The sequence below is a fragment of the Lepisma saccharinum genome, chromosome 20, assembly GCF_977018435.1.
Source record: "Lepisma saccharinum chromosome 20, izLepSacc3.1, whole genome shotgun sequence".
NCBI classification, from domain to species: domain Eukaryota; kingdom Metazoa; phylum Arthropoda; class Insecta; order Zygentoma; family Lepismatidae; genus Lepisma; species Lepisma saccharinum.
The window spans coordinates 1,037,474-1,062,619 of record NC_139248.1 but is presented as its reverse complement, the minus strand read 5'-3'; the positions used below and the strand labels follow the sequence as shown (position 1 = coordinate 1,062,619).

General features: G+C 42.6%; 1 protein-coding gene across 1 annotated transcript in view; it reads right to left on the bottom strand.

Moving 5' to 3' along the window:
- LOC146003616 (suppressor of lurcher protein 1-like) overlaps window positions 1-25,146 on the bottom strand; it is a 445,888-nt gene that overhangs the window by 209,041 nt on the left and 211,701 nt on the right. Inside the window, exon 5 of the mRNA XM_083141931.1 lies at window positions 17,812-18,026. Within this exon, the coding sequence (XP_082998057.1) occupies window positions 17,812-18,026 (215 nt within the window). The remainder of the gene's footprint in view (window positions 1-17,811; window positions 18,027-25,146) is intronic.

The window sequence follows — 25,146 nt, the reverse complement described above, 5'->3', positions numbered from 1 at the left end:
AGGCAAGTCAGGAATCGACTATAGCTAATTTCAGCACCCAACTACATGACTTAAATGAAAAATTCAAGAGCCTTATTGTCGATGTAAAGATCAAACCAAACTATGACACTGTTGTTCATGCTATCGAGGAACACCTGGAATCGGTGAATGGTAGATTGGAGGATGTGGAGACTGAGGTTCGAACCAACGTAAACACTCTAAATGCCAGCATCGACAATCTCAAGTCTACGATTGTCATCGAACTGTACAGCATACCAAACAGAGAGTTCTCCTCCCCTTTCAATCCAGGTTACAAACTCTACATGTTGACTCCTGCAAAAGCCTATCATCAATTTTTCCTCGCTGGCACACTTCAGTTCGTCAAGGTTTCCTACTGGTCTTTGCCTCACGCAACCCACTACCCAATCATGACCGTGACGAACATTGGCGACGAGCCTAAAATAAGAGGAGTTGAGCTGGTCGATTTCACACACCCCGAAAGTCGCGAGACTGCCTATGCCGAAGATGCCACTCAAATTATCGACATAGAAATAGGTGACAAGCTGTATATAGAAAACCCAGCTTTGTCTGCAGCCAGAAATCCCATCCAGGCTATATTCTTATTTTCGCGCCATGTCTAGGCAGGGTATCGTGAACGAGCTTCATAAACCTGCACGACGAAACTACAAACGACTGGCGGTGGTGACCAAACGCGTGGATGACCTTTGGCAGGCTGACCTTGTGGAAATGAGTAGCGGCAACCTAAAAAATTTACATAAAATCAACAAAGGATACAAGTATCTTCTTACTGTTATAGATACATTTTCAAAATTTGCGTGGGCTTTGCCCCTCAAGGCTAAAACAGGTGTGTGCGTAATGGAAGCATTCAAAACTATTTTCAATGAAAGTGGCAGGCGACCTCGATTTCTTCAAACGGATAACGGAAAGGAATTTTACAACTCGATATTTCAACGGTTTGTTCAGAAGCAAAATATTCAACATTACTCGACTTTCAGTCACATCAAAGCCAGCGTAGTGGAACGTTTTAACCGTACTCTCAAAACACGCATGTGGAAACGATTCACGCTTCAAGGTAACCACAAGTGGGTCAATGTGCTTCCGGAACTCGTAAACGACTATAATCACAGTTTGCATAGCACGATACGCATGAAGCCTGCCGATGTCAGCAAGTCTGATGAGGCACGACTGATCTCTACTGTTTATTGTCCCAAGTACCGGCCCACTAACAAAAAACCGAAATTCAAAATTGGAGACCAAGTAAGAATTAGTAAATTTAAGCGCATGTTTGAAAAAGGCTTTACCAAAAACTGGAGTACGGAACTTTTCACTGTTGCTCGATTGTTACCCGGTAACCGTCACACGTATATAATAAAAGATAATCGCGACGAAATTTTGAAAGGGCGATTCTACGAGGAGGAACTCTCCAAAACAAAATACCCCAATACGTATCTTATCGAAAAAGTATTACGTAGAAAAGGTGACAAACTGTTGGTGAAATGGTTGGGACTCGAGGAAAAAAGTTGGATCGACGCAAACGAGGTGATTGTGTAACGGGTGCTTGGGATGTGGTGAGGCGACTGCCAGATTTTCCCCCGGAGCGTCAGGCTAGGAAAAACGGCGAACTGTTGCCGGACAACATTCGCTGCCTTATTGTCGGACCTTCAGGGTGTGGGAAAACAACTTTACTTATTGATAATTTTCTTCTTGCTCCCGACTGGTTAGATTGGAAGAACAGGCACTTGTATGTTTTTTCCAAAAGTTTGGAGCAAGCAAAATATCAACAGCTGACAAAACTGTACGAAGGGCTGAGCATAGCTACTTTCGCCTCCGAAGTAATGCCACTAGACTGCTGCCATGAAAATTCGGTGGTGGTCTTCGACGATGTCATCCTGGAGAACCATAACGAAATTCGCAATTTTTTTACACAGGGGCGGCACAGAGGCATGGACTGCTTCTACCTTGCTCAGACTTTTTCTAAAATTCCCAAGCAGCTTCTCCGAGACAACGCTAATTTTATTTGCTTGTTTCGTCAAGACCACACCAATTTAAAACATGCTTACGATGATTATGTAGGCGGGGACATGAACTACAATCAGTTTTCCAAATTTTGCTCTTCATGCTGGAATCAAGATGATTTCGGATTCGCCACGATAGACATGACGAGGAAACCTAATGACGGAAAATACAGAAACAAAATAAACAACTTTCTAAACGTTGCGACGTTACAAGAAACGTCTTGACGTATTATAAATAACAAATAATGAAACGCAAACTCGCAGACGATAACTTGAAGCTGCGCGACTACCTGGCCAAACGCTTCAGGGGTTGGAAATCAGAGAATCGCGGAATTTACGAAGAGAAAAAGCGACAGGACCAACCTATTATTGATGCTATAAGTGGACTAGGTAAAGACATCAAAGATGTTACCGAGCAAAATAAAGATTTAATCAACGAGCTCGTGCCACTTGCTGCTCGAAATTATGCTGTGCCTACACCCATATCCAGTATTCACACTACCCCGTTCGAACTTGGAGCTGCACCTCTGAGACGTCAGGTTCTAGGCAGTACCTCTTCGGACAAGGTAGTTGAATTAGGTCCGTTGGCGAGAGATTACCTGAGCACCGGGAAATTTGAAAAGGACGAGGTGTTTGGATTGTACCCCTCTGTGGAACCTAACGAGGGTGTGGTTTGGAAAATTGGAAAGTCAAAAGTTACGTTCGAAGGTGACGACGTGAAAATTAATTTGGGCGAGAAGAACAGCTGGACTAGGTATCCTGGCACTGTGGGCCTGTGGGAACTTATTACCAAAAAGCAACCTAAAGATTATACAGACGAGGATTACCAAAGTTACACAGAAATTTTAATCATAACGGATGCCCTGTACCAAAACAACGATGCAACACAGAATCGCGTAAAATCAAGCAGTGGAGAAAAATACAGGAACCTCATCAAGCCAATATGGAACCAAATTAAAACTGGCAGCGGTGTCAAACTCTACAATACCCTACCTAAAGAGTTTGTTTGGGTAGACGACGTAAGGAAGCTTGTAGATCGATTGCTGGTTATCGCAGGCGAAGAAAATGCAGGCAATCGCAACTTCCACAACGAGAAGGTGGGCATCATGGACATGATTAGCACCAAGCTTAGCAACTTTATTGTCAACGACAACAAAGGTATAGGTTACCTTATCAAAATCATCAACACCCTGCCTCCCAAATTCTGGAATGTGGCCGAGGGTCGAGGTCTCGTGAACGACATCATCAACAAGCTACCCTTCGAGATGCATCTACCAGGTTACCAATACTGCGGACCGGGTACTAAACTGGAACGGCGACTGGAAAAAGGAGACAAGGGGGTAAATCTGCTGGATGCTGCATGCAAGGATCACGACATTGCTTACAACACATATACGAATTTAGATGCGCGTCACGATGCTGATAGAAAATTGGAGCATGCCGCGTTCGGGAGACTCGTCAGCAGAGACGCCTCGCTGGGAGAAAGAGTTGCAGCATTGGGCACGACCATTGCCATGAATACAAAACGAAAATTGGGGTGGGGGCTGTAATTAAATAACATACAGTAAAAAAATGTCTACGCATATAACAGACTTACCAACAGAAGTGTTATACAAAATATTTACATTTACTTTCGACGATAGTCACGAGGATGTTAAAAAGCTTATTGATTTAGTTAAAATAACACCACAATTTCGCTTGCCCTGTGAAATGCTACTTCTGGATCATCTGAGAAAAATAAGCGCTGTAAAATCTTCTTCTTCTCCCTATGCTCTTTTTCGGGCTGCTGATGAAAAATTGGCTGATAAGATGGACGAACTTCACGAGTGGAGACAGGGGAGGAGACGATATACAGACGACTGGTATGCTTCAAAATGCTGAAACCAGCAGGATCATCGATCACTTGATCGCATTAGGCAATGCCGAAATTTTTTTCTATAAATAACACACTGTAAAAAATCTACGAGACCAAAAAAAAATATTTCTTCGATATGAGTGAAAAAATTAGTGACGTCCAGGCATTAAAACAAATGCTAAATTTGTCAGTCGAATATATAAAAATTCAGGAATTGGAAGTGGACAAACCTTATGCAATAACTTCTGGTTCAATTGTTGCAACCCAGTTTGGTCCTAAAGTACGTCTGTTGCTCAACGGACAATACAGTCTATTTTTACCAGATCGATACGCTAGCATGTTATCCGACGAGAAGCTATCCATTTTAATCGAGAACACAACTCGAATCGTGTACAAGGGGACAAAAGAACTTCTTGGTAAGAAAACAAAGCACATAATCGAATTTGTTTAATAGCTGCAAAGTATATATAAATAACATACCGTAAAAAAATTACACGGGAGGGAAAACAAAAAATCTCTGAACATATATAAAATAACATACCGTAAAAAAAAAATTACATCATGAAGCCCAAGGGCGTCGTGTACCAGATACCATATTCGAATCTGAAAACGCTGGGTGCCCTCAATGGGTTACTCACCAAGAAACAACGCGAGAAGAAACGTTCATGCTTGTCCAAAGGACACGGAATGAAATTGCTGCTCAGCACTCCACAATTGAAAAAGTTGCAGCATTCGCGGAAGCAGCAGAAGATTGGAGGTTTCATATTCAGCATTCCGGCCATCTTGGCAGCTTTGGGTGCAGTGGGCAGCTTGGCAGGAGGCAGTGCCGCTATCGCCAAAACCGTCATCGACTCGAAGAAGAACAAGGCGGAATTGGAAGAACAGAAACGTCACAACCTGGCTATGGAAAAGAAGGGGAAAGGTGTGACCAAAAAGCGAAAAAACAACCTCGATGCTTTGAAGAAATATAAAAAAAAGAAGAAGCCCTGTCCAACTTCGATATTGAATCTCTGATCGAACTGTTGGGAATAAGAAACTTTAGAGGTGTTTTCATGTCCGATTCTCTACCCTCTGCTGTGAAGAAAAAGGAGTATGGCGTGGTCAACCTGGACAGTTACAAAAATCCTGGTACACATTGGATATGCTACCTCAAAATTGACGATGACAAAGCATTTGTTTTCGATTCGTTCGGTGGCACACCGCCTGCCAGGTTGGTGAAGTATCTCAGTGTTGCCAACCTCTACTACAATGACAAACGCATCCAGGGTTTCACCGATGTTAACTGCGGCCACCTATGCCTTTCCGTTCTCGCATACATGTCTAAAATAAATAACCCCTCGGTGGAGCATTTTCAGAAAGCATTGTGGTACCTAAAACACCATGGGAGTGTTCCATCTCACCAGCGAGACTTCGGTCTTGAAACTCGCGTTGCATGACGACATCATCTATCCTAAATCTATTGCTCTTCGTGCATTCTACAGCATGTACCTGATACCCAATGTCACGGAGCACAATAACAAAATTACTGTTGGAAATGAAAAAATAGTTATCACGCCAGGACAGTACAATCTGTCTACCTTGCAAGCCCAATTGCCAAGAAATATACTGCTATCTCAAAATTCTGTAACTCACAGAGTTGAAATTGTGTCTGCTACGGAAACAGTAGACCTAGGCACTGTTGGAGAGCTTCTGGGATTCGAGAACAACACAAAACTCGAACCTGGCATCAAGCACATCGGTGCCAACATTCCTAAATTTCTAGCCATCGAGACTCTGAACATACATTGCAACGTGGCAGAAGGCATGATCACCAAATCCTCGGATGGCATCCCAGGCAGCCACAAGCAGACAGGTATTATCGCTACGTTCAAACCAAACTCTGAATTCATGGAACCGATTATCTACACACCCTCACCACCGATATACTTCCCTATATCTCGTAATCGCATAGACAACATAGAATTGGCAGTGACAAACGAGAAGGGGGAGGTGGTGAATTTTGCCGGAGCTACTACCACCGCCGTCGTGGAGATTAACGTATAATAAATAACAATCATGGAGCAAATCGAAAGTTACGAGTTGCAGTCCTTCCCACCCAATCGTCGCACGTTTGCCAATTTGAACGAACCGAACAGGGAGATCGAATACGATGTGGACGTCGGGGATGGGTTTATTCACCCTCACAGAGCTGATTTGTATATCAAGTTTGATGTGGTGAAGAGAGACAACGGCGAAGCATTCCACGCCAATGCAAATTTAAGACTTGTGGACAATTTTGTGCCGCATCTGTTCTCGCAAGTGGAAGTTAGAAAGCATGGCACCGTCATCGATAGGGTTGACTACCCTGGGATTACTTCTACAGCTGTGGGAACACTGAAACTCTCCAAGACCGATGCAGCATACTACCAGGCAGGGGGATTCGAAGCAGATACAAAAATCAAAACTCAAAGCCACACAGTACTGTTTCCCATGCGCTTGCTTCCAGGCTTTTTCTCCGACTACACGGAGATTATGTGGAAGGGTGGTTTACGCGTCACTTTTCGCAGAAGCGCCAACGACAACGATGTGCTGATGCGTTACAGCACCTTGGGTGCAGACGGTGCAGCACTTGCCAACACACTACCTGACGCTGCCAAGTGCGTCATCCAGTCCATGGAGCTGCGCATCCCTGTGGTGGAATACGAATCTAATTACGGTCTCAAGTACAAAGCCGACATCTTGAAGAACCCCCAAGTACCCATCCAATTTTACGGCTACCAGTGCGTGCAGAAACCTGCTTTCGGCAGCCATTTTGAATTTGATGTTACTACGCAGTTCAACAGCATCCGGTACGATATGCCTGAGTTTGCGGTCGTGCTCTTCCAGACGGGGAAAGATTCTAGCCAGTTTGATAATTGCAAAATTATGAATGTTTACCTCAAAAATGGCAGGAATGAAGTTTTCCCACGCGAGAACTACAATCTAAACATTACGAACAACGATTACCTGAAACTTTACGAGGCGTACACAGCTTACAAGAGAGTGACCTCCAGCAATGTGGACGTGTACTACAACCCCAACGAGTTCATAGCTCGCAGACCCATGTTCGTCATCAACACATCTAAGAGGAAGCAGGTGGTTGTCAACGATCGTACCAACATAAAGATCGTATGCGAGTTCCACGACGCCTTGCCTGCAGATACTCTGTGCAGCGTCATTCTTATTGCAGAGAAAACATTTGTGTATGACGTCAAGAATGAAAGAGTGACTGAACAGTTTTAGATACAAAAAAAAATTAAAAAAAATAGCACACAATAAGAAATGTGGAATTTTATATACACAAGTACAAACTACAATAAGCAGTTTCCCAGAAGTTTAATTTTGCTGTGCTATGCATGTAATCGAGGAAGTTGAAGTAAATTAAAATTGATTTTTTTTATTTTGCATTGCCTATTATTTTTTGTTGCACTCTGGGCAGGCCTTACTAGTTTGGAGGCGATAGTGGCCCCACGGAAGTGTGTGGACCCCACATTCAAGAATACACCTCTTGTCGTCGTGTGCATCCAGAGCAACTTTCCTGACAATATTAGTTGTAAGCACATGATCGACGCTTTGGATACGATGCTCTTTTTGTAGAATGGGCGATTTTGTTCTGAGGCACTCGAGGTAATCCTCAAACTTGAGGTGCTCCCGAACCACTTGCCTGCTTACACCCTTTGCCTTTTTTGTTACAGAACCCTCAGCCCGGATCGCATAGGCTTTGGCACGAAGTCCAGCAAAATCCACAATCACATCCCCGTCTTTCTCGTCCTTGAGTTTGCCGGGTATTTTTTTGTTCCGGGGCAGAATTCCATACCGGTTTAGCTGGGGATAGCCCGATGTGTCGAAGAGCTTGACAAGAGCTGGAACTTTGGCTATATCACCATACGCATCGACCGTGCGAACATGGTACACCAAGCTGTCTGTGTCTGTGTAGAGGAGCGAGATATTGTGGTTGTAGTGTGCACGTAGTATGTCGTAATATGTCTCGAACATGCACAACTTGCTCAGATCCAAAACTGCAGCTCCCACATAGATGGGCTTGTTGAGTAGCACCTCGCCCCGGTTCATGTGAATCAGAGACATCTGTTCATTGTAAATTGTTCGAGATCTGAACAGCGGGCTTGCAACAAGTCGACGACACTGTGTTTTCTTCGTCACCAACCTCACATCAACGCGATTTCGCACATTCTCCATAGTCTTCCCAAATACCGCATTGTTCATTAATTTGAAAAAATCGCGATCAAGTTCCGAAGTGGCAGCAGTACGATGTTTGGTGTTCAGTTCGATGTACGGCTTCAACCATGGAGACTGCCTGAACAAGAGCACGCGGTGAACTGCTTTGACCGAGACCTCTTGCTGTATTAACCACTGGAGGTTCCGGTAGTGTAGCACATAACATTTTTTGGGCTCCAAGTCCATGACGAGCTTCGGTTGATCCGAGCCAGGTGGACACTTGAATTCCGGAGCAGGCGAAAGGTCACAGAATGTATCCTGCAGCTTCTCGGGGAAGTCAAGGTCCACCTCGGCAAAAAACCCAAACTCGTCGCACTCTTTTTCGATGTCGTGGTATAAAGGATCAACCCACTCAAACTGTCCTGTTGGGAGTGGCTGCATCATGGAGTGCCCGTAAAGATTATTCACGTCAGTGTACATGATGTAGCTTGATGGTTGGGAGGGGTCGTAACCAGTGGCCATGTGGTGATTGTTGGCATGTGCGAAGCGTTGCGACACTTGGACCATGCCGCCCCGGATAGCTCTCTCGATGAAAAGCATGATATCAACATCGGAGATAAGTGAAAGTTTAACTTTAGTCAGCAGGAGCATGGCCGACCATGCCAGTCCAGGAAGGCTGTAAAAATATACAGGGTCCAGGTTGTAAATGTTTATCGCAGTCGCCCGAAACGCCTGGAACACATCGGCAAGAAGCGTCACATCAAGCTTCAGGTATGCATCGTGGTAATCACCAAAAGTTCGGCAACCCAACTTGACCCACATAGACTGAGCATGCTTGTACTCCTCGTCGGTAATACCTGAACCTCTCAGCTGGCTGTAGAACTTATCCTGGGGAGGCAGCAACTCTTCTTCGAACTTGGAAGAGTCGGTGACGTATTCATAGGGGTAGACCCCTTTACGCCTGATGAGTGCAACATCTAAGTTCGGGAAACTTGATGTAGTAATGGCTAGTTGGTCGTCTCTGAGCTTCCCAGCAAGAGCATCCAGGCTTGCCTGGAGGAACCTCAGAGAGTCGAGGAACCGAAGCTCGATGCTCCTGCTTTTTGACTCGGCGGGGATCGGCACCCACTTGCTGACGCTAATATAACGCTCCTCGTTCTCTGCCAGGACATTGATTCTCGCATTGTCGTACCCTAGATGTGTGACCAAGTGATGGAAATCATATCCCGAGCCATTGTGAAAAAAGACCGGTATGAAGCGCGGGTCCCTGGCTCTCAAGTTACATCTGTTGCACCATGGGCCAATGTAGCTTCCGGTCCCATAATGGTCATGGTGGTGGACCTTTTTGTTATCGTCAGTGAAGACCGACTTGCAAACAGGGCAATTTAGAGCTATTTCGTGCTGATGCTTGTCTTCCGGAGACAGAGGCAGCATGGGCTTGGGGGCTAACAGCACCTTCCCTATCTTGATGGCTTCCTGTTGCATTCTCTTCAGGAAGTGTTTGACCGGGTCGGGACCGCGATACACATAGGGCTCGGAGGCAATATGGTCTCGCCACACCACAACATAGGAGTAACTCGAGGCCTCGTGGATTTGGAAAGGAATAGTAGAGGATGTTTCGGGGTTGGGCTCGCAGTTAGACAGAGGTTGAAGAAAGGCCTCGAAGTCTGCTACAATATAGGCAGGATGCTTCACCATAGCACTGTGCATGCGAAAGCACTCTACTGCACCAGGTTCGGGCAGGATAGTTCGTGCAGGCTTGTTGGTACCACAGTAGAGCATGTGGCGAGCTAGCTTCTCAGCAGCAATGTTGGGTCCTCCAGAGTGTTTGAATTTATATTGTTTTTGGTTGTCGAAAATGGACAGGCACCTGCGACAAACTTCTATGTGGGTTTTGTCTTTGCTCCGTTGGCTCGAAACAAGCCGAGAGAGGGAACGGATGAGGGTGTAGTGGTGATGGGTCTCGTTCTTGATGAGCAGAAGGTGAATTTCCTGCGCACCATCGTCGTCTACGTCGCTCACCCGGATGGGGTGGACCTCATGTTTGTTCTCGGTGAGACCGTAAACATTGATGGCTAATTGCAGGCCCAACAAGTCACGAGCACGAACCTCAAACTTGCGAATATGCGAGACTTCTACAGGGTAGACAATCCCGGCCATTGCATCCTCCAGTTCCGACTCATACTGCTTGTAGTGTGCAACACGGTACGAGTGGTTTTTCCAGTGAACAGGGTGCAATGCTGCCAGCACCGACCAGAGGAAGCATTTTGTGTCTTTGTTCTGAATATTGAGAACAGCTTCCCTTCCTTCAACCTCGGGTGGCAGGGCAATATAGCTAGACCCTGCCAGTGGCAGGAACTTGTTAAGTGTCAGACAAAGTTCGTGGGGGTCGCCACACAGCGAACCGCCCGAGCCTTCAGCCTGATGCTCCTCGTGCTTTGCCACAAGCTCCTCGACAAACTTGTCGTAGATGCTGTCGAGGTCAGTGACATCTGCCTGATGCAGTGTTTTTGCTTTTGTGGCATGGAAGAATTTATATATTTCATCAGACGGTTTCTTATACTTGCAGCATAGCACAGCATAGAATTTAGTGGAGTGTGTGGCCAATGCATCGTTGAGGATGGATATTATCTTAGCTCGCTCGCTCCCCAGAAAACTACGCACATCGCAGAAGCTGTCTGATGTTATGTTAAAGTCTTGTAATAAATGCTCAAACGCAAATCGGTCTGCTTTCTTCGCCAGCTTGACGTGTTTGGCAGGTGGCGATGCATCGAGGGAGGTTACTTCTACCTTTCGCTTGGAAGGTTGCGGTAGAGATGTTCCAGTGCTCTTGCAAGTAAGCTGGTGTCGCTTGAAGTTGGCAATAGAAATATTTTTTCCACACTTAGAGCACAGTTTGGTCGCACATATTCGCTTTTCCGGCACACAAGTACGACAGTGTCTTTGAAAATGTTTACTTGACACAGCAGTTTGGCACGTAGGGCAATTTTTTACAGAACGCATAATGCAGAGATTTTTTGGGGGTATGTTATTTAATATCCAATGGTGTGCAATGCAAAATATAATTGCTCACTTTTTTAACTATTCTCTATGACCTTACTTGGGTTGTTTTTTTCGCCAAATATGACGCTTCTTGTCTCCTATACAATACAATATACGTACAATATTGTCAAAAGCGTCATATTTGAGTAAGTCGCTTGTCACCTAAACACTACAGCTGACAGGTTGGCAAAATCTCACATCAAAGCAGATAATACACTTAACTCTTATTTATATATAATTTTACGGGTGTACAATATTGTCAAAAGCGTCATATTTGAGTAAGTCGCTTGTCACCTAAACACTACAGCTGACAGGTTGGTAAAATCTGACATGAAAGCAGATAATACGCCTCAGTCTTATTTATATATAATTTTACGGGTGTACAATATTGTCAAAAGCGTCATATTTGAGTAAGTCGCTTGTCACCTAAACACTACAGCTGACAGGTTGGCAAAATCTGAAATCAAAGCAGATAATACGCCTCAGTCTTATTTATATATAATTTTACGGGTGTACAATATTGTCAAAAGCGTCATATTTGAGTAAGTCGCTTGTCACCTAAACACTACAGCTGACAGGTTGGTAAAATCTGACATGAAAGCAGATAATACGCCTCAGTCTTATTTATATATAATTTTACGGGTGTACAATATTGTCAAAAGCGTCATATTTGAGTAAGTCGCTTGTCACCTAAACACTACAGCTGACAGGTTGGCAAAATCTGAAATCAAAGCAGATAATACGCCTCAGTCTTATTTATATATAATTTTCACGGGTGTACAATATTGTCAAAAGCGTCATATTTGAGTAAGTCGCTTGTCACCTAAACACTACAGCTGGCAGGTTGGTAAAATTTCACATCAAAGCAGATAATACGCCTCAGTCTTATTTATATATAATTTTACGGGCGTACAATATTGTTAAGAGCGTTATATTTGAGCAAGTCGCTTGTCACCTAAACACTACAGCTGACAGGTTGGTAAAATCTGAAATCAAAGCAGATAATACGCCTCAGTCTTATTTATATATAATTTTACGGGTGTACAATATTGTCAAAAGCGTCATATTTGAGTAAGTCGCTTGTCACCTAAACACTACAGCTGACAGGTTGGTAAAATCTGACATGAAAGCAGATAATACACTTAACTCTTATTGATATATAATTTTACGGGCGTACAATATTGTCAAAAGCGTCATATTTGAGTAAGTCGCTTGTCACCTAAACACTACAGCTGACAGGTTGGCAAAATCTGAAATCAAAGCAGATAATACGCCTCAGTCTTATTTATATATAATTTTCACGGGTGTACAATATTGTCAAAAGCGTCATATTTGAGTAAGTCGCTTGTCACCTAAACACTACAGCTGACAGGTTGGTAAAATCTGACATGAAAGCAGATAATACACTTAACTCTTATTTATATATAATTTTACGGGTGTACAATATTGTCAAAAGCGTCATATTTGAGTAAGTCGCTTGTCACCTAAACACTACAGCTGACAGGTTGGCAAAATCTGAAATCAAAGCAGATAATACGCCTCAGTCTTATTTATATATAATTTTCACGGGTGTACAATATTGTCAAAAGCGTCATATTTGAGTAAGTCGCTTGTCACCTAAACACTACAGCTGACAGGTTGGTGAAATCTGACATGAAAGCAGATAATACACTTAACTCTTATTTATATATAATTTTCACGGGCGTACAATATTGTTAAGAGCGTCATATTTGAGCAAGTCGCTTGTCACCTAAACACTACAGCTGACAGGTTGGTAAAATCTCACATCAAAGCAGATAATACACTTAACTCTTATTTATATATAATTTTCACGGGCGTACAATATTGTTAAGAGCGTCAGTTTCCGTAGAGCTCTCTTTTTCCATCTTCCCTCTATACAGTAAAGCTGTAGAAGACACAATTAGCTAATCTAGCATACAACATATTTTCCTAATTAACCCATCCGCTTACCTAGTTGTCAAATCGACAGCTTCCCGATTTTTCATCACGTAGTTCCTTTTTCATTCAATAGATGGCAGAGGTTGTATGATCTTTCAAATCTATGACGCGTATGTTTGCGCTGCTAAGTTTTTTATACCATTTCAAACGTGTTTTGTTCAGTTTGAGGAATAGAAATAGAATGCAAAGGTGTGTGTGTGATCAAATTTATTAGGTGAGTTTCTAATTATTTTTCAAGTAAACTGCATATGTGCAAACTTATTACTGTACTTCCACTTCAATATATTGAATAGTTTTCACAATATTTGACATTTTGTCTTGCTGTGCGGGAGATAGCCAAATTTAAATAGTATTTCATGGCAAAAAAATTGTCATTTAAATAGTATGCGGATGGGTTAATATGGATATTGTCACACATTCCTTTTATTTTATACTGTTGTAAATAGAAAGAATTATGTACGGTAAATGTTTTGTACATTATAGGGGGAAAAAATGCAAAATATCCCCCCAATTTTAAATCGATCCACCTCTGAATCGATTTTTTACATATTCTCACGCCGGCATATGTTGTTCTATTTTGCTTCTTTTACTTGCCTTGCTTAATTAACTCTCGCTAATTAGCATTTTTTTGGAAGAAGTCAACTAGAACAACATATGGCGGTATGAGAAATATGCAAATTAAAGAATATTTTAGTAATATAAGGGCCCTAGCAATTAGCTTTGTCGACTAAGAGTACTCTTTTAAACGTCTTGAGCTAGATCGTATTACTACGCGAGGACGTTTAAAATGTTTGGTTGTTGAAAAAGTTTGACCTACTTTTTATTTCTATTGTTTGCTAATAGATGGCTCTCCCCTCTTCTCCTCTGCTGTATGATCAAGATTTTGGAGAGCAAAACATAAAATTTGCATCCATCTGATGTCGAACTAGGAACTTTATCTTTCGGGGAGTCAACATTATTTTTTACTCAGTCGTCATATAACATAAACACACGCAAACATTCACATGTGCTTTTATTATCTTGTGTTCGGTAAGTACAAGTATATTTTTACATAAATTATTGTTTAATTTAATAAATTGTAAACTCGGAGCCTGCTATACTAACACTCCTTCTGCTTCTGAGCGATAATACTATTGAAAGCGAATGTTGCGTGCATACAGAAATAACACAGAAAAAAAAAGCGGATGGAAGCAATTTAAAATCAGTGGAGCAAGGTTAGTATTACGAGAACGTAAAAACACGTGCTTTCATTGTTGTCTGAATTCGCGGCAAACGTGGAGTTGGAGGGGAGAGCAGAGAGGCGCGACAGATGCACGCTTGAACTCGCCGTGACCCTGCGCTTGGCAGCCATATTCTTACTTTCACTTTGTACAGACAACATTTACTGATTAGACGATGTAAAACTCAGTGATACTTTAACAGTTTATCGATAATACTGAATGTAGAAAAATTGTAAATAATAAAGTAGCACGTTACATTTTTAATATAACTAGTAAATAGGTGGAAATCATTGTGATGTTTGTTTGGCGTCTGCCTTCTGCTTCCGTGCGGTGCGCCTGCGCCCCAGAGCGCTGTGGGTGAAGTTCGGGCTGACACCTGGCGGGAAAAATAACAACCATACTACAAGAGGACATGCAGATTCGGACGACTTGGACGTGACTTCGACGGCACGCGAGAACAACAGGAGAGAACAGTACGGGGCGCTTGCCAATCCGGACACGGCCTAAGTTGTACAATTAGGTACAAGTATTGTACAATTAGGTACAAATTGTTGTACAATTATTTCCCCCCAGTTGCCCAGTTGGAGTTGCGGGCATAACACTAGTACTATTTGTACTCACAGTGCTTACTCATGTATTTTGTTTAATATTTTATTTCAAATTCACTGTCAGAAACTAGTGTTGCCAGTTCCTGGATGTAGGTTTACCTACTCTGTTGGTTGTCACTGTCAAGCTTCCAGTATTCGTACAGCATAAAAAGCCATAACCCCCCTCTCAAAATATATATATTGTATACGCCAAGATGCTCAATAGCCTAGCAACACATCATGAAAAAACATGCCAAGAGGACCCAGTGGGTTTAAAAGTCAGTGCTGCCAATTCCTATTTGTAGGTTAGCTTAGCCTGTGAAAGATCATATAGTGGAATTTTTGTAGAGTGGGTAGGCAAATGTAAACAGAGGGCAACGGGTCCCCCTCATAAAAAGCTACAGTAAGGACCCACAGTGTCGCCAACTCTGTGCCCCCAACAGTGTTGCCAGACATAGGTACATGGGCCCCTCAGGTCCTTTGAAAGTTTACAGTGAACCCAGTAGGTTGATAACACTGTCAAAAAATCTACGGCAGTGTTGCCAGATATAAACAGGGGGGCAAACCCCCCTCATAAAAAGCTACAGTGAGCCCACAGTGTTGCCAACTCTGTCTACGGCAGTGTTGCCAGACATGAAAAGCTACAGTAAGGGCCCACAGTGTTGCCAACTCTGCCCTCAAATACATCATAAAAGGCTTCAAAATATCAGTTGGTGAAATTTTCGTGGGGTGAGTTGGCAACACTGAGCCCCACATGATGATTCGAGCCCCAAATGAGGGCTTCGAACCCGGTATTGTGTTCTACTTAGGCTGAGACAAAATCCGATATTGACACTACATTTTGAATACGTTTTTACCATTTCTCATATCGTTGGTTAACTTCCCCCTTCCCCTGAGATGACTGCTGATCTTCTGGCTGGTAGGCTATGATGTTCGGTCTACTGGACGCGTTTCTCGCTTCGTTTTACACCTAATCATGTGGTTGGTAGTTTGTAAATTTTCACAAAATTTGTGTGTTCCTTGCAACCCTGCCGTGCGCTATTTCGCCGCAGGAAAAGACGTCACAGATACGATCAAATGTTGTGTTGCGTTGCCAGCATCCAGGCGGCAAAACTGTCTTTTTTGAACGACTGTAGCTCCGAAACGACGCACCAACAAGAAAAATGTTACTGAGAAAAGTTGTTTGTTTCGATGTCCTGTATACGAATCTGTGGTCCGTGGGCGCCATTAAAATGACACCCTGTATATATATATATATATAATTATCATCAATCCAATAGTTATAACTTGAAACGTATGTAAGGATATTCTGACGCCATCTTGACTTCAATTTTGAAGTTTCAAATGAACAACTTATTGGTGAATCTTCAAAACACCTTGCCACTTTCCTCGGTAATGAAACAGGTCATAAAGCAGCAATCCACTACTATGGGCGAAAACTATGCTCTCGATCATTGCAGAGTCAAAAGTTGAAAGGAAAAGAATTAATTTTCAAACATTTAAGCTGTGATGTGTAGAAACGAGAGGAATTACGATCAATTGAATGAATCACAGATGACTCTTTTCTCTACATAAAGTCCATGAAAGGTCACAGTCATAAGTGTTTGTGCGTGATAGAGTCCATACCAAGCAGTCCAAAAAGACAATCATTGGTAGCTCGACCATTTTAAAAAGCAGGTATTATTTCCTATAACTTGGCTTCGTTTTAAAATGGCTGCCATTTTTGTTTTATGACGCGGTATTTCTGGCTTTTCAGACATTTGCGATAATTATGATAACTCAGCTAAGAAAAATTATAGAAAGCTGTGGTAAACAACATTGCTTCAGTACACTTCAAGCTACATTTTATGTTATGTACCTTCTTTCACCATCTTTAATGAAAATTGCTAAAATCTAGGGCGAAAACTGATATTAAATTTTGAAGAAAAATCTCAATTCAGAATTTTTGTTAGTAGGGTTGTAATGTACCTAGGTATAATATGAATGCTATAATTTTTTAGAGGACACATATACATCCAAAGTTTTAGAAAATATTTCATATTTGTTACTGGTTTTCTCTGACAAGAGAGGTTATCTAAGTGTCCCCTCCGATTTCCATGAAACTTGGCAGGTGTATGGAGGGGCCCAAAGGAAGAAGTACGTGTTTTTGTGTTTCAGCTAAAAAACTGTTTTAGGGGGCAACCCTCCCTCAAATGTCAAGATGAGGAAAAATTGAAGTGGGGATCTGACCCCGAAACCACGTAAATATGGCATAGGAAGAAACAGGGGACATAGGGCTCCTCTATACACCTGCCAAGTTTCATGGAAATCGGTGGGGGACGAAGGGGTCAGATCCCCACGTCAATTTGTCCTCATCTTGACATTTGAGGCGGCTTTTTCCCCTAAAACCGCTTTTTAGACGAAACAAAAAGCACGTATTTCTTCCTTTGGGCCCCTCTATACACCTGCCACGTTTCATGGAAATCGGAGGGGGACATTTAGATAACCTCCCTTGTGAGTTATAGCTCTTTGAAAATGCTAGTTTTTCATTTTTTTCAAAACTTGGGCCTCAATATCTCTGGTGGGGGACCTGACAAAAGTTTGATATTTATAGCATAAACAGTACTATATGAGAAGTACCTCTAAAAAGAATTCGAAATTGATATTCCGTGGGTAAGAAAGTTACAACAGGTGTTATTTGGGCAAAATCAGGCAAATTTACGATAAAAGTAGCAAATAAATATTTCCTTTCAATAAACTATCATACAATTAAATTTATTGTATTTGTTTATCACATCATATGAATGGCATGGTAAGCCTGCTATTAGCTGTTATGAAATATAAGATGCGTAAGGTACAGGTCTGTCTGAACAGCTGTTTCTTGACTGATAGACTGATTGACTGGTGTATACAATAGGAAACCCCACTAAGACATTGTTAAGTGCTAGGAGAGTACTTACGGCGATCGAGGAAGCGAAATGTCCCCATGAAGCCCGTGTTGTTGCCCGGTCGGCGGTCCGTGTGGAACTCCAGCACGAGGCTGTGTCCGGAGCTGAAGTGCACGTGGGGGATGTCGGGCAGCCCCCCGCAGAGGATTCTGGTCCAAGGAGTGAACTCATTCACTCCGACGCGCTCCAGGTGGAGGAACAGCTTCACGAAGTCCCCGCGGATGCAGCTGGGGAAGAAGCAAGAGAACATCAGGATGGAAAAATCACATCATCTGCGTATGGGCACAAAGTGTTCCTCGTTATACACACAGTAGCAAATAATTCAACACACAATAGCTTGACCAAGATGAGAATACCCCTGTGGCTCCGTTGCACCAAGTATCACAGGACGGAAAGATATGTCCCACTTATCGCACACTGTATTGGATACCATCGTCCACTGACGTCAGCACACAATTCCTTCGTTGTTAGATTACGTCGGTTAGGTTTAGTTCTCTTAGCATACCTACATTTCAGTTTTTCGGGGCTTGATCAGAAAAGTATTATTTAAGCTAAGAGCTTCAAATCTAACATACATGCTCTCCAACAACGAGAACATTTATCGTTCCATCATAGAAGACGGTGTTCAATACGATGTCCGATAAGTGAGACCGAGAAAGGTAACGAGAAGACAAAACAAATGACTGTGCACTAGTTGGCGATTTAGTCGGGGTCATTCTTATTTAGTCCAGTGTAATTGAAGACTAAAATTGGTACATGCTGTAAGTGCCACAAGAATTTAAACACCGTTTTCCACGTTAAACTGTGAAATGTGCCATGCTTGATAATGTGGTAAACGTGAAAAGTGGCTGGTTGCCCTCTAAGTAGTTCAAAGGGCGTGTAAAAAGGCACTAGTGTGAACGTTCGTAAGGGCTGTTGTGCTGAACGATACGATTTCCCAACACTTTCGCTTTTGGCACTTACAACGTTTAGCACTTTTAGTCCTCAATTCTCCGCCCTCAGGACATTCTTTTCCAGAATCTTCATTTCTAAATTATTTTCTTTCCGAACAGGAAAATAAATTTTCTCCTTTTGAGAATTGTTATTTTTTATAAATATTGATATTTTTCAGTTGTAGAAAGTAATTTTAAGACAAGAATGTAATAATCGCACAAGGAACAAATTAATTTGTAATTTTGAGATGTAATAGCTCTTTGTGATTGGTGAAATTAATTCTCTCTCTTTAGTTTTTGGTTTTAGTCATTCTTTCTATCTCTATTCATGTATTATTATATTATATATATATTTTCTTATGTAGCTCATGACAATGGTTAGGCAATAGAACACCACCCTACGACTGAACCTCGTCTGCCAAATAAAGGAATTTTTACTACTTATAGTAATTCCTTTCGGTTATTCTTTAAATTTCATGTATTACTGTATTGTCATCATCTCAATGTTTAAATGTAATTTAGTCTATCTTACCAAGTTCACTTAGTTCTTTTACCTCACGATCCATACGTGGGGGCCCACAAGACAAACGACGATTATACGTATACTACTGGGCTTCGAGTGTTATTCGCTCGAGCGAAGAAGCTCTCGATTCCTCCGTGCGAACTATTTGGCGCTGGAGCGAAATCCTCTCGCTGTAACTATGTAATCATCGCCTTCTGTAATTGGAGAATTTGTTCTCCGTTCGAGGCAACACAATGGCTTCTTGATGTGCGTTCCGGTTTATGCCAACAGCACAGAGGAAGGGGGAGATTGCCGTAACCAACCGACTTCCACATTCTAACAAACAACGAAGCGATGTCCCTCCACTCCTTCGCGGTGGCTTCCGATGGACATTGTTTATTTTCCAGGGCGATTCCGGTCGCTGGCTGCGCGTTTTTCCTTCTCCGTGTCCAGAGGTAATCTTCCACTTTTGGCGCAATGCATTATGGATGAGGCGACCACCGTAAAGGAATAATGCATGCACGTTCCCTGCAAGGGCTAATTATGGATTATGGTGATGAGGAATTCAACTGGACCGGAAAACGGGGCTTAAGCGTTCTTTTTATCTCGATACACGCTTCTAACACAAGTCTCCGTGTATCTGCATCGTTTCGCAAGCTATCCTCCATGAGAATTATCCGAGTCGAATAAGAAATACACGAAGCTTTTACGTAGGGTTAATATATCAGCATTGATAGTGCACGTGAAAGAAATTATATTTTGCAAAATTCTTACTGAATTAAAGTTTTTGTTAACTATGTGTCAATTTAATTAGAAAAAGAATGCTTCATTTTTAAATGTCTTAATTTTCTTTTACGAGGGTTGCGGCATAAGTCAAGGCAACTATGCTTTTTCGCGAGAATGCGGGACCGGCTTGAAAATCCGAAATATATAAATGGAAGGGGACAGTGTATGGTACTGTGGAATGTATGAACAATACAGATCATGTGTAACAGGTATAGGACAGAGAAGCGAGGAAAACATTCTTAGAGATAGAATCGTTTTACATGTGTTTACAAGTCTCAAAGCATACAAGCTCTACAGGGACAAAAGAGGTGCATACTACCATAGGACACTGTTCCCTACAGTTTCGACCAGCACCCTGTGGCATCCTCTGCTACTTCTCCCCCGGAGAACGGCTAATTTGACACATGAACGATGTCAAGCCGTGGCACGACGGTTGACTAAACAATGAATGACCACTGCCCTCTGTACGATAACCGTTCATCACGTGTCCACATACTACATGTGCCATGTTCTCTGGGACTTACCATCATGTTGTGGTACCACCGGTTCGTTTAACTATGAGATAAAATATAGCTGCCCTCGTATATTTGTTGCATTAGATACAAGTCGGCATCCGTGGCGGAGTGGTTAGTACTTAGTAGTGTTGGGCGATATATCGTCCAGGCGATATATCGCGATATTGAAAAAATTATCGTTCAGGCGATATATCGCGATATTGAAAAAAATATCGTTCAGGCGATGTCAACTAGACGATATATCGTCACGATATTTTAGCGATATACCGTCACGATAATTGTCGATATATGTCGTGTCAGAGATATATCGTCACAATATTTGGCGATATATATCGTGTTGGCCATATATCGTCAAGATATTTTAGCGATATATGTCGTGTCAGCGATATACCGTCACAATATTTGGCGATATATATCGTGGAGATGATATATCGAAGATATCACGATACGGGAAAAATATTATATCGTATCGTCTATGACGATATCAAATTTCCGATAGTGCTCAATGAAGCCATGGGTCTCAGGTTTGAATCCCGACCTGACCATGGATGGTTTTGTAAGTGTCCCTTCATCAATTTCATCATATTATCACTCATCTTCGTCTTCGCGATTAGCCAAACGTGGCAGAAATGCGATGTAAAATAAACCAAATCAATAAACAAGAAACGTTGCGTACGAACAAGTTCTTGTTGTTGAACAAAAGTTCTGTTACACCATAACTATTAGTTACTGCGTAACAAATTAAAATTAGGTCAATGAATCACGGATATCCTGTATATATATATCGCTTGTTATCCGAGCCTTCTCTCCCCCCTTCAGGAAGTCGCCAAAGTCCCACGGCAGGACGCGATTACTCAGGGAGTTTTTCTTGTGGGCAAAAACTGCCTCTCGCGAAGCACAATCCCTTTTCCGCCGGCTTCAAATTCACCTCCGGGCAAAATCAATATGGCGGTTACAGACAGTAAAGGCAAACTCTTCGGCAAGACCCTTCGCAGATTCCCCGGGGGTCCTCGCCCCTCCTCCTCCCCTCGTCAACCGCCCATTAGTTCCGACGTCACGCTAACTGTGTAACGAGAATAAATGAGTTAGCGCTGTCACAATAATACGCATCGTGTTGGGACATTGTTGTCCCGAGAGAAGCAACAATGTGGCTGCTGGTATGAGTTATTGTTGGCTCGAGTTGAATTACGTACACGAGATCGCACCATCCCACAAGTTCTGCACCCGATTACGTATTCACTGAATGTTTAGGGCTGTTTCCGCCAACTTGTGCTCTAGATATAAGGGGATGCAACGAGTAGAAATATGTAAATGTCGTCACTTAAAGTTCCTACCACATCCCTTTCCATATGAGCTTTAACGGGAATCCAATTACGCTGAGCAAAGACTGAAAGGTCTTTTGTACAGCGTGATTCAAAAGTCCCTTAACACCCTCAATAAATTGGTACAATTCGTCACAGGTTAGGCCTAGGGGGAACCATATTGGTGTGTTCCAAGCGGACGTCCGCCATATTGGTGGCCGCCATATTGAATTCAACTCAAAATGTTTAAATGGAAGGGGGTGATGTGATATATGAAATGAGGCTAGGATGTCACGAGGAATGCAATGGTGAAGGTAGTTACAACTTATCTTTAATCAGGAAAAAGTTATGACTCCGTGATTGTAACAAATGTCCCATTTTCTAGGTGTGTGAAAATAGTGCCAACCAACTCGTCGGTTGAAGTTCTGGGACGTCCTGATCGTCGCCTGACGTTGACGGATCCTGTCTCCCGGAACTTTTGGAGTAATTGTGCAACTGTCACATGGGTCACTGGATCTCGTTGGGGGTGTCGTTGATTGAAATCATTTGCAATGGAGCGTGAACTTCTCTCCTCAGACAACAGTACGATATCGTCATGCGTTAGGAGCATTGTGGCACTGTTTTCTCGCACCTGGAAAATGAGACATTTGTTACAATCAAGCAGTCATAACTTTTTTCCTGATTAAAGATATGTTATAGAAACCTTCACCATTGAACTTCTCGTAAAATTCTAGCCTGATTTGATATATCACATCACCCCTTCCCATTTAAAAATGTTGAGTTGAATTCAATATGGCGGCCACCAATATGGGCGACGTCCGCTTGGAACACACCAAAATGGTTCCCCCCCTAGACCTCACCTGTGACCAATTGTACCAATTTATTGAGGGTGTTAAGGATGATGATGACGACTGATATGATGAAGTCGATGAAAGGACATCCACAACTAACATCCACGTATACAAGAGGCGCATAGTGGTTCAGATCTCACTTGAAACTTTTTCTTACAGTTTCTGTGCAGTAAAATATGAATCTTAACAGTATTGATTAAACGTCACTACCCTTAAAATACTTTCCCAGATTTGTAGCTCTTAAGTGAACAATTTTGGGTCACGTGTGGGTAGGTCCAGTACAGAATAGTCTTCTATCTGTGCATAAAGTGGACAAGCAAAAATCAAAGCAAATCAACCCCATGCCGAAGCGGGGATTCTAACCCGGGACTCTGCCGTTGTAGAGCGTAATCACTCTGCCACGGAGGTAGTCTCGAGAAATAACTACTTGTAGCTGTGGCACGAATGGGAGAGGAAAGAATTTACAGGATTCTTATTGGGAAACCTGATGGTAAGAGACCTGTAGGAAGGCCAAGACAAAGATGGAGGGATAACGTTGAGATGGACCTAAAGGATATCGTTGAGGATGAAAAACATTGGATTGATCTTGCCCAGGATAGGGACAGATGGAAGGCTTGTGTTGCTGCAGTCATAAACCTTCGTGTTTAAGAAGGCTAGAGAGTTTTTTAGTTAGCTGCGTTACTTCTCAAAAGCAACTTTGCAAAGATTGTGGAATACAACGAAAATGCTTCTAGCGTGGATTGTCCTGTTACATTTGCCTCATTAGCATCTTGTATCGCACGCTGGGGTCATAAAACCGCAATCTGAAGGGCGACTATGGCTACCGTATCTTACACGGAGGCGGCATCTGCTATGGCAATTAGGGCGGGGGAAGCGGGGGGAAAAGCCCCTCGTTAGCAGGCGGTAATCGTGGCGATACCCAAGTCAATTATTGCCGCAGCCGTTGCTGTAATTGTTGGGGTCGCGAGGGCGGGAGCGGGCCGGTGGTTGCGGAAGCGAGAGTATCTTCACCCCTTCTGTCGGGCGGATAAGCGAGACGCTATAAAAGCCAAATGATGAGCTGGAATTAGAGAATCACTGTTTATAGAGCTCGTTCCATTCAGAGATTAACTGGGCCCTTTCTCATGTTACTTCAGGCCTTTTCTATTCTCAGTAGAATGTACGAACAAAATCAAAGCATACGAAAGGACGTGATTTACATGTTGTTAATTAGGTGATTATGTTCTTCTTGTAACTACTTACTTATATGTAACATACATGTAGCTTCTCCATGTAACTACACTCTGTCCCAGGAATCTTTGGAGCAAGCGAACGAAAACAAGTCTACGCAAGGAGTGAGTCGAGTGGGCACGACCAATGATCGCGTGAGAGGGATCGGAATTGCGTGGAGGGGGAAAAGCGACAGCGGCTACCAGTCGTTTGCAGAAGCGTGTAATGCTCCGCTCGGTCCACTTGCTCTCTCCCCTTCTCTGCTCTTCATCGTGACCTTCTCCAGAGATTCTCTGGATAGAGTATACTATATGTAACCTCTTCGTAAATTACATGTAACTAAGATGCGACTTCTTTGTAACTATACATGTAGTTTATAACGGATTAGCTTATCTATAAATGAATTCTCGCTGTATTGATCGTAGGCTCTGTGGTGTTTATTGGTATTTTTCTTATTCAAGGCCGTTGTCGGTTAACTGAGCCCATGAGGATGAATGATGATAACATGAAATTGATGTAGAAACACTTGGAAAGAAACGTTCACACGCGTGGAGAGACTTTGGTGGAGAAATCGTGTGCCGGCTGCTTAACTCTTCGGACACTGAGGCGGCTTATACCTGTATCCCTAAAATCACTTACTTCTTCAACAATTAATAATGTATCGAAACGTTTGTGTTCGATGTTTCGTTGTTCGGCCAGGGACGACGGATTCGGGTAACAATTCCAGGATTTGGAATTCGAAAGCGATGAAACCATGTAACCGATGGGCGCCTTGTGCTTCCGCCTCAAAAATTGAAGGTTGACGGCAGAGGCGTCTCGTGAAAGCATGCGTCAATTGTGGCGAAAAGGTTATCTTGCTCTGCGACAACATTAATGAGCAGTTCTACATTCTAATTTCTTCATATATGAGGAGTATTTATTTTACACGAGAGCACTGAACTAAGCTCATTACATTTCTTGGATCGGAAGTGAAAGAAAGTAATAATTATTTTCCCACAATTGACACATACGTCACTTCAGATCCAAGAAATGTAATATAAGCTTAGTTGAGCGCTCTCGTGTAAAATAAATACTTCTCCTATATGAAGAAATTAGAATGTAGAAATGCTCATTAATGTCGTCGCAGAGCAAGCTGTCCTTTTTTCCACAATTGACGCATGCGCAGCATGTACCGCATGCGTTCACGAGACACTTCCGGTTGACGGACTGGCCCTTCTCGAGTTAGAGTCAGAAGGATGAAGTCGACGTGCA